Here is a 10048-nt window from a genome sequence, read left to right as displayed (position 1 = left end):
ATATTTGAAAGTCCAATACAAGGATATGAAAATACTTGAGGTTGGAAAAAAGACAAAAATATTACATTCCTACTCTTGTTTTCTTGAAATAGTCAATACCACATCCTTTTGCTGCTGAAAATGGTGATCTACTACAAACTTAAATTCACACTAACTCATGATGCTTCCATATCAATATTACTAATCAATATTACTAATCATGGCTTTGCTGTTCTTGAGCAGAAGAATTTTAAAGATTTTTTCCCCTATGTATTCCTATGTAAAACTGAGCTCATTGTGGCCCCACCCTACCCACACTCAAAATTTGAATTTACACTACCTGAGGATGCTTCTATAATAATATGACTAATCATGGCCTCGATGTTCTTGAGCAGCAGATTTCTTCAAGATGATCCCTATATATTCTTATATAAAACTTAGACCATCTGATGTACCCCCCAACCCCTGGAAGGGGGGGGTGTCAAAATTTGAACAAACTTTATTCTGCAACATCTAAGGTTGCTTCTGTATGACTAATAGTGGCTTAGTTGTTCTTGAGAAGAAGATTTTTCAAGGTTTTTCCTATGTAATGTGTATGATCAGGTTCTTATAAGGGATATATAGGTTTTACTTTTACTCTGAGTTAATGACTGGAATGATTATTAAGACAGCTCTGTCTGAGGGTATATAACACAGTACTTAAATTTTCTCTTGAGATGAGGACTGGGTAGATACTACTTGCACCATGTTTTTCCCCTAGGTTCATATTTATAGATAAGAACCGGATGTCTCAATCTTCTTCAGATTTACTACACCCACGACTTAACATCAATTCATTCCCTAGGTTACTTGCCACTAGTGCTTATATCTTTTATTTTGCTCTTACCCTTAACTTCTTTATTGCTAATCTAACAGCCAACTTCTCCTAGCTTCTGAATACCTGACTCCCCCAAAGCTTTGCATTATATACCTTTTAGCTAGTCCAATCCAAGGGTTGTCAGGTCATTCCACTATTTCAAGTCTTCAATGCATTTTACGCAAATGCCCCTTAACCATTACACCTATATATTCCTAATATGTAAAACTTTGACCCATTGTTGTGGCCCTGCCCTACCCCCAGGGATCATGATTTGAACAAAATTGAATCTACTCTACCTGAGGATACTTCTATATAAATATGACCAATAACGGCTTAGCTGTTCTTGAGAAGATTTTTAAAGATATTTACTACATATTCCTATGTAAAGCTTTGATCCCCTGCTGTGGCTTCACCAAACTCCTGGGGGTCATGATTTGAACAAACTTCAATCTACACTACCTGGAAATGCTTTTGTATTAATATGACAAAAATTGGCCTAGCTGTTCTTAAGAAGATTTATAAAGGATATTTCCTATTTATTCGTATGTAAAACCATGACCCCTTGTCGTGGCCTCGCCCTACCCCTGGGAGTTACGATGTGAACAAATTTGAATCTACAGTATGTAAAGAAGCTTTTACATAAATTTCATCTTTTCTGGTCCAATGGTTCTTGAGAAGATTTCTATTATTTTTTACAAATTCTTAATTATCTCCTCTTGAAAGAGGACATAACACTTCCTGTGAACAAATTTAAATCCTCTTCACCCAAGGATGCTTTGTGGTAAGTTTGGTTGAAATTGGCACAGTGGTTCTTAAAAAAAAAAAGTCGGAAAATGTGAAAAATTTACAGGCAACACAACAGACAGACAGCTAGACAGATGGATGCCGGACACTTCTTGATCAGAAAAGCTCTTGAGCCTTCGGCTCAGGTGAGCTAAAAAAAGGATGATCTGGGATCAACAAAAGGGTTAATATGGTAATCATCCATTTTTGTTCGTAACCTATTACCATCAGATTTTGTCTGTAAACTCTTGAACTTATTTCATCTTCTCAGGAAACTCTGAGCCAGTTTTGTGTACATAGCATCTATGGATAAATTGAGAATTTCAGTCTCTGTCTGCCAGGAGCCTGGGGCTAAACCCATCAAAATTAATGAAATCTTCCAAAATCTTTACTCTTCTTTACATCTTCGAGAATTAAGTCAAACTCTTTGGCATGATTATAATAAGCAATGAGTCCTCTAGGAAAATTGTGAAATTCATAGCCCCTGGATTCATGGTTTGGCTCTAGGATGGGGCAACGTTAGTCATGTACTAGTATTGAAAATGGATTATTTCTTTAAAAAAAAAATCTTCATCCTTGGGCATCTAGCAGGCAAACTGTTCTCATGATTTGAATGGAAATACTCGGTCTTTAACCAACTTTGCGCAAAACTCCTACGTCCACGGTTCAGGCCCTAGAAATTGAGGTCCAATTCTTGATATAATCAATCCTGTTGGACTGTCCTGGAGTAAAGATTTTTAAAGAAATTAATTTTGCTGGTTTTGACATCCCTCTCGCCCTAGGGAGACAAATTAAACTACCGTGTCTTAAAAGTTGGTATCTCGAATACCACTGATATGTTGAAGTGAATAGGAAGTCCCAATTAGTTTTTCTTCGTGTATTTCAACCTCATTCCTATGCCAGCTATTATTCTTAACTTTTCTTGGGGATTCATCAGTAGGAAATCCATTTTTCAGAAGGATATCTATTTCCGATGATTAAGTTTTGCGACTGAGAAAACATTCTGCATAAATGTGTAACTGAATAAATAGTTTGAATATATATTCAAATAAATAATTTCGAAAGTAAAAGGTCACAAATCTCGCGGATATCTCTTTCGTGCAAATATAATCTCAAATCAGTTTTTTCTCAGTCCCATCAAGTTCGAAATAGTTTGACTGCATCCCTCTTAACTGAACCCTAAATCATTCATAGCAAGTTTTTTTTTTAAACATACATTTGATCTCCTCCCCGATTCCAACAGAGGTGCAAGAGCAACAATTCTTTTGTAAAAATTTATTCCTAATTTGTGATTCATATACATTATATAAATATCAAGACACTAACAATCTTCTATAGATACGTTGGCAGCAATTATCCACATCTGAAAGATAAAAACATTTTAAATAAGATTTTAGAAAAATTTACATGCATCTGCCAAATAGTACTTCCTTAATTCATTACATACTGACACAAAATAAGCACCGCCTCCAATTTTCAGTAATTATGTTCCCCAAACGAAGTTTGGGAACATATTGTTTTTACTCTGTTTCTTATTATTATTATTATTATTATTCTTTTTTTCTACTTTCTTCTCCGGTACTTTTTTGTCCGGGAGTGTTCTCATAGAACCTCTCATCCGATTGACATGAAACCTTTTTAGGGTTAATAGGCATGTTGTGTAGGTGTGCGGAACGAAGGTCATTTTGCGCGCACATGCATGCACGTGCGCGCGCGTGCATTGAGTGAAATGACTGATATACTTGATAAAGCCGTAACTTTTATATTTCTTGATGAATTGCTTTGAAACTCAAAATATAAAGATATATTAGTAGTCTAGACAAGTTGACATGGTCAAATTAGCATGAACTCACGCGCATGCACGTGCGCTCTCATCTGATTGGCTGATACAAAAATCTCAATAATTTCCTTGTTTTTTGACGAAATACTTTGAAATTTAAAATATAAGTATATATTATAAGGTGCTACAACATGTTACATAGGAAATCTCTTGAAACCACGCGCAGGCAGGTGTGCTGCAATCTGATTGGCTGAGACTTTAAATGTCTATAACTCATTTGGTTTTCAACAAAACATGATGGAATTTACGACATGGATATGCTCATAGGGCTCCTACATTATGATACTATCAAAATTGAATGCAAGGTCATGCATGCGCGTATGCTGAATTCTGATTGGCTAATACTTAAAGGGTTACATCTCTCTTGTTTTTCAATGAAATTCTTTAATATTTAACACAAATGTATGTATTGTGAGACACTATAAGAAAATTAATGTGAAAAATGTAGAAGCAAGCACATGCGCTGAAATTTGATTGGCTAATACCCATATGGCTATATCGGAGTAGTTTTCCAATGACATACCCTTATTAATAAAGTGTCCATCTATACTACAAAAGTATAGTCTAATTTATTGAAGCTTGTAGGGAATGGGGCATCATAAGGAATTGGGGAGCCGTTTGGGGAACATCTGTAACGGTTCCCGTTACAATTAGCACTAGTTAAAATTTTTTTTTTAAAATATATTGTTTAATTTTTGCAACTATTGAACTTTTGCGAGAAGCACTGACTTTTTACATTAGACAGCTAACTTTTACACTAAGACAATGTACGGAAGCTCTTTTGCGATATCAATATTTAGATTAACAGTTTATTAAAAGATAATAATGGGCCATTGCAATGCACATATTATATTGTCTTAGAAGGGAAGAGCAACCACCCTAACCTCAACTCCCTCCCCTTCCCACCTTCATCAACTGAAGTGTGAGCACCACTAATACAATAGTTAATATAAAGTTATATTAAGGTATTCTCATATATGATCTTTTCCGCACCTCCATACATAACGCAGATTTAAACCATCGACTGTAAAAGTTGGTGCTTTTTGCAGAAGTCCAATAGAAGATACACATCTATTCTATTGGATAGTTTATTAAAATCCACTTGTGATGTCGCTCTTTTGCTTGAGCACTCCATTACTTTTCAGGAATGAAGATTTGCCATTTTCATTGAAAACGATGTTTGTTATGTAAAATTCTCCCTCCCGTGCCTCTACCCGTGCAAGAACTTAGAAAATTTCATAATGTTATTTAAAGTGTAGCATTCCTGAGAATCAAACACGGTACCTTCCCTTTCATTGTCAGACACTCATCTCATTACATTATTAAAGCTGTTGAAAAAGTGGGGATTTTCAACAAAGTAATTGATTGAATTCAGTGTTGTACATGTATCATCTTTCTTAAAAACAAACAAAAGTCAAATGGGTTTGGAACCCTTTACCCCCCCCCCCCCCCCCCAACACACCCTACCAATCTTAACTTTTACACTTGTAAATAAACATCTGCATAAATGAACCAGGTACAATCATGTATGTGTACAAAGGCATGGTGATTTTGTATGCAATATTTGCGAAATATACATGCATTTGGAAATTTCACAAACATTTAACTTTTGAGAGTTAAGAAACAATCTATGTAGTATTAATCAGGAACTGTTTTCTTACCAAAAAAAAGATATTTTTATTCTTTGGATTTTCTAATACTGCTATGAAGTAAACAGATACACGTAGATATTTTTATTTGTTCACAACTAAACATTAAACAATCATTGATTTTATGTATACCAACACTACTGGATGAAAAAAGTGCTGAGAATCCCAAATTTTACTGATAAAGATTACTGATACTGTGCAATTGTTGCTGATAAATACTGATATTTATTGATATTAATACTGTTGTTATAATTTTGGTTGTTTAATAAATTTTATTCAGTGGTATAGGAGGAGTTGCAGATAAGGAATGGTAACCTCAAGCGTACCAGACGGACAGATGGACATACATGTACCCATCACTACCGTATATGCTCGCCTACAAGTCGGTTTTTTGGGAGTTAAACTTTGGTCCAAAACTCTTTATCTGACTTATCGCGAGTTATAAAAAGATTGGTATTTTAGTGGGTCAATCCCTCTAATTTAAGCTTAAAACATACAACCTACTTGTAGGCGAGTATATACGGTAGATACCTCCACTTTTCAAGCGAAGGGTATGATGAAGGAAACAAAAAGGATTAAAACATTGTAAATTTTGCAACCATTTACTGCTAATACCATGTCTTGTTCTTTATCATACCTGACCCTTCTCAAGGTCGTGTGATGAGTTTGAATTGTCCACAAACAGAATCTGAGCTCCGATCACATTATCAGGTTGACCAATTTTGTGACACCCTGTACAGGAAATAAACTGTACACAACATTGCTCCTCATGACACCAGACACTGTTCAATGATATACCTGCCAGTAAAAGATATAAGCTCAGAGAAAACAACATACAATAAAAGAGAAGTCCTTATAATAAAGCTCCACATAAAAGTTTGATCTGAATCTGTTCAGAACATCTCCATGTATTTACTTACCTCCATTGTCTGCAGTACAGGGCTGGAAACAGCTCTTTTTTTCTTTGTTTGAAGTAAATATTACAGCCTTGTTCCTAAAGAGATCCAAATGGGCCAGAAATTTTGGAACTCGTTTCCTTTTTTCAAATTCTGAAAAGATATAAAAAAATTCAAGTTATATACAAGAAATTGACTATCAAAATAAAAGATGTAAAATACTGAGTATGTTGGATATTTTAAAGTAAAATACACCTATTTCATATTAAGTAGATGTAAATTAATACACACCACCAAGAGGAGTGAGCAAGATCTGACCACAGACTTTACAGCTGGCTTGTGACTGATTCATAGACTGAAGTAATAAAGAATATAATAAGTAAATAAATAATAAAATAATTAAAATACTAAAACAAGTGATAAATATGCAATTTAAAGGGGGGGGGGGGAATTTTGTAAGATACTAAGACACTTCTGTTTCATTTAACCAATTCATACAAGCTTTTCTGTTTCATAATGATTAAACTTTTTCAAATATTTTCTGGTTTTAATTTGGAACCTTTAACACAAGTCCTTGGGCTAGGATTGGGCAATAAAAGAGGGTAAAAATTTTATGTAATAATATTTAGGGAAAATCTGTATTAAAAGAAAAACAAAACAGCAGGTTATTACTGTTTAATAAGAGTTGTTGTCAGATAGATAGACACAATGATTACTAATTAAGGATTCTAATCTGACACTGAATCTTCCTACATTACAATGAATACAGTAAATGTGTACTGTATACCTAACCTGATTTTCTTTGCCCTCATCTTTGTCATCAAGAAAATCCACCCCTCTTCTGCGCTTGGACATCCTCAGGTTGGGTTTTGGGACTGAGGTTCTCTTCAGTCCTCGAGGGCCCCTTCTTGTCCTCAAATGACAATCCTCCTCCTTTTCTGAGGTGCCCTCACCCAGAGCTGAGTCTGTGTTATTATGACTAGTTTCCAACTCCTTTGTTGTTGCTGATTTTTTACTGCTTTTAAATTCTTTCTCACTATCATAACTTTGTACAGCATCACTTGGTTTACTACTGCCCTTTTCTGTCTTTCTAAACAAGGGTTTTCTGGATGTGGACACCACATTGTTTTGAGTTGGTTCGTTGTTTACTGAATCTTCATCTTGTGAGTTTTCAACAAACAACACAGGAGTGACGGGCTCCTGTAGTTTGCCCACAGGATTTTTTCTCACAGTTTCTGGATTCTGAGGATCATTAATGCTACAGAACTTGTAAAATCGGTTTGGTTTTTCAGAACTCTTATCGTTTTGAAATGTTTCAATATTCTTATCTGACTTTCCATCAATAACTTTTTCTTTCTCACTGCTTTCTTTTGGTTGTTCTGAATTTCCAGTCAGATCTATGACAGGTCTTGTGGACTCTGAGGAAATAGTTGTTTTCTGATTTGATTGCACACTTTCAGTAGTAGCTGTCCTTGGTTGCTGACTTGTCAATCCCATTTTAGTTTGGAGTAAACTTTTTCCAGGTGTGTGACCCAAAATACCTTTATTTGGTGTTTGCCCTTTAAGCTCTTTCTTAGTTTGCTCAATGACATTGCTTGGTGTTTGACATTGACCTAGATTTGGGGTTGGCACAACCACCTTATTTCCTGGCTGTGGTGCCAGTTTTGGAGGAGGTTCAATCAGGTACATTTGTTGTTGAGGAGTCCCTTGTCCTATGATGATGTAGTATGGCTTGTCTTTAGGAGCACTGGAAGAGTTAATGACCTTCATTATCTCAGACATGTGATTCAGAGGCTGTGCTGAAGGAAGGCATAGCTGGTTATTTAGGGCTAACTGGTTGTTATTGGCTGAAACTTCTGGTTGAACCACCTGTCGATTCTGCACCAGACTCTCGTAACTCTGGTTTTTGTGAACATCAGTTGGTGACATCATTACACACTGATCTGCTTTTCCTGCTCCTTGTTCAGGTGACCCTAGTAATGTGTTGAGAGATTTTACGATGGATTTAAGAGGGATTTCTAATGAGAATCCTTTCCCTATGGGTGTCTCCGACCCAAAGGCATAGGGCGTAGAGGTAGTCGGCGAGGTCATCTGTGATCCTAGGTGTTGTCCAGGTGTTACTGGGGTCCCAGGAATAAATGAGGTGTCTGGGCTATCAAATCATGCAATTAGTGCATATAAAATATAAGATGTTAAAATTATAATGTATATACAGATACTCAACAAATTATTCTTGTACTTGATATTATTATGGTTACATTCTTTACTAATGTTAAGTTTTCAAATTTAATTCAACAAAGAAGACAATTACACAATATCATTTCAAACTGATATTCTGTAGTATGTGAATCATGAACTGGTATAGATTTCTGGTATAACTCACTTGACAATGGGCATATCCTTTTGCCTGGCCTTAGTGAACTTGTCAATGGAGTCCATGGCTGCATCAAAGGCCTGGTATGTCTGAACCTTCCTTCTTACCCACTTGGACAAACCTAAACATCAATCAATATAGATCAACAATGACTTCACTTAGACAAACCTAAACATCAGCCAATAGAGATCAATAATGGCTTCACTTAGACAAACCCAAACATCAGTCAATACAGATCAACAATGGCTTCACTTAGACAAACCTAAACATCAGTCAATACAGATCAACAATGGCTTCGCTTAGACAAACCTAAACATCAGTTAATACAGATCAACAATGGCTTCACTAAGACAAACCTAAACATCGGTTAATACAGATCAACAATGGCTTCAAAACCCAAGACATCCTGAAACAAGAAGTCTGTGAGCCAGTGCTCTGATATGAATACACAAGTTAAGTTATGGACAGACACAGTGATAATCAGGAAATGACATCAGATTTGTATAAAAATGAATCCCAACATATAGCATGCCTAAACAAAGAGTGTGTTAAAATTTCAAGCATCTGCTTTGGATAGTTTCTGAGAAAACTGCCACCCAAATTTGTTATGTATGGTATGGACAGATGCACGGATAAACAGGAAGTTGACATCAGATTCATACAAAAATGATTCCCACCATATGGCACGCCTTAACAAAGAGTGTGCTAAAATTTCAAGCATCTGCGATGAGTAGTTGCTGAGAAAACTGCGAACAAAATTTGTTATGTATGGTACAGACAGATGCACCGATAAACAGGAAGTTGACACTGGAATTGTAAAAAAAATGAATCTCACCATATGGCATGTCTAAACAAAGGGTGTGCTAAAATTTCAAGCATTTGCGATGAGTAGTTGCTGAGAAAACTGCAACCAAAATTTGTTACGGACAGACAGACATACTAAAGGACAGACAGACAGACACACAAGGGTAAAACAGTATAACCTCCTCTCCTTTGGAGCGGGGGTATAATAATTTATAATTGCATTTTGTAGACTTCAGTTATCTGCCAAGACAATTTTTTACCGGCCTTCCCGACAGGACCAATGGTTTTCAAAAACTCTGCTGAAGCTTATACTATAGATATATTACTATTCATGAAGCTTACACTGTAGATATATTACTATTCAAAGTATATTTAATGGTAGCTAAGATTTACCTTGAACTTTATGTACATTCTTGACAAATCTGTTATCCACAAGGATGATAGCTCCCCAGTCTTTCCTGAAATAAATTTTCAGCATAAATTGGCTAACTAAAATAATGCAATGTTAATCTTTTTTTTTTATTTTCCTTTCATTTTATTTCTATTTTCAATGTCAAATACATGTATTGAAGCTAAAGATACTGAGCAGCAAGGTTGGTAGACTTTCATGTATAGATCCTATATCAATAAATTCCTGAACACCAAAATACTGAAACTATAAACATACATAAATTAAAACACTCAAAATTTATCTCAATCTTTCTTATCAACTAATTAGCGTAATCATAAATAAGCACATTTGGTGCAATCATTCTATATGAATTTGTTTTCATTATATGTTAGTGTGTAGTTGAATTAGCAGATAAGAAATAATGTGAAAGGCACTAAAACATGATTACTGCTAAAATAAGTATATTTACAGTA

At 35.3% G+C, this 10048-nt stretch overlaps 1 protein-coding gene across 1 annotated transcript in view; it reads right to left on the bottom strand.

Annotated features, from left to right (window-relative positions):
• Positions 1 to 2881: 2881 nt before the first annotated feature.
• The window catches only part of LOC133205503 (Fanconi anemia group J protein homolog), a 39364-nt gene continuing 32197 nt past the window's right edge, over positions 2882 to 10048 (bottom strand). The window contains exons 24-30 of the mRNA XM_061341331.1: positions 9578 to 9642; positions 8390 to 8501; positions 6799 to 8158; positions 6298 to 6361; positions 6031 to 6159; positions 5748 to 5908; positions 2882 to 2984 (exon numbers count right to left, since the gene is read on the bottom strand). Coding sequence (XP_061197315.1) covers positions 2943 to 2984; positions 5748 to 5908; positions 6031 to 6159; positions 6298 to 6361; positions 6799 to 8158; positions 8390 to 8501; positions 9578 to 9642 — 1933 coding nt within the window. The 3' untranslated portion in view covers positions 2882 to 2942. The remainder of the gene's footprint in view (positions 2985 to 5747; positions 5909 to 6030; positions 6160 to 6297; positions 6362 to 6798; positions 8159 to 8389; positions 8502 to 9577; positions 9643 to 10048) is intronic.

This window comes from Saccostrea echinata, unplaced genomic scaffold (genome assembly GCF_033153115.1).
Source record: "Saccostrea echinata isolate AGI-Se365-2 ecotype Australia unplaced genomic scaffold, CSIRO_AGI_Sech_v1 ptg000054l, whole genome shotgun sequence".
Classification (NCBI taxonomy): domain Eukaryota; kingdom Metazoa; phylum Mollusca; class Bivalvia; order Ostreida; family Ostreidae; genus Saccostrea; species Saccostrea echinata.
This window is presented reverse-complemented; position numbering and strand designations above follow the sequence as displayed.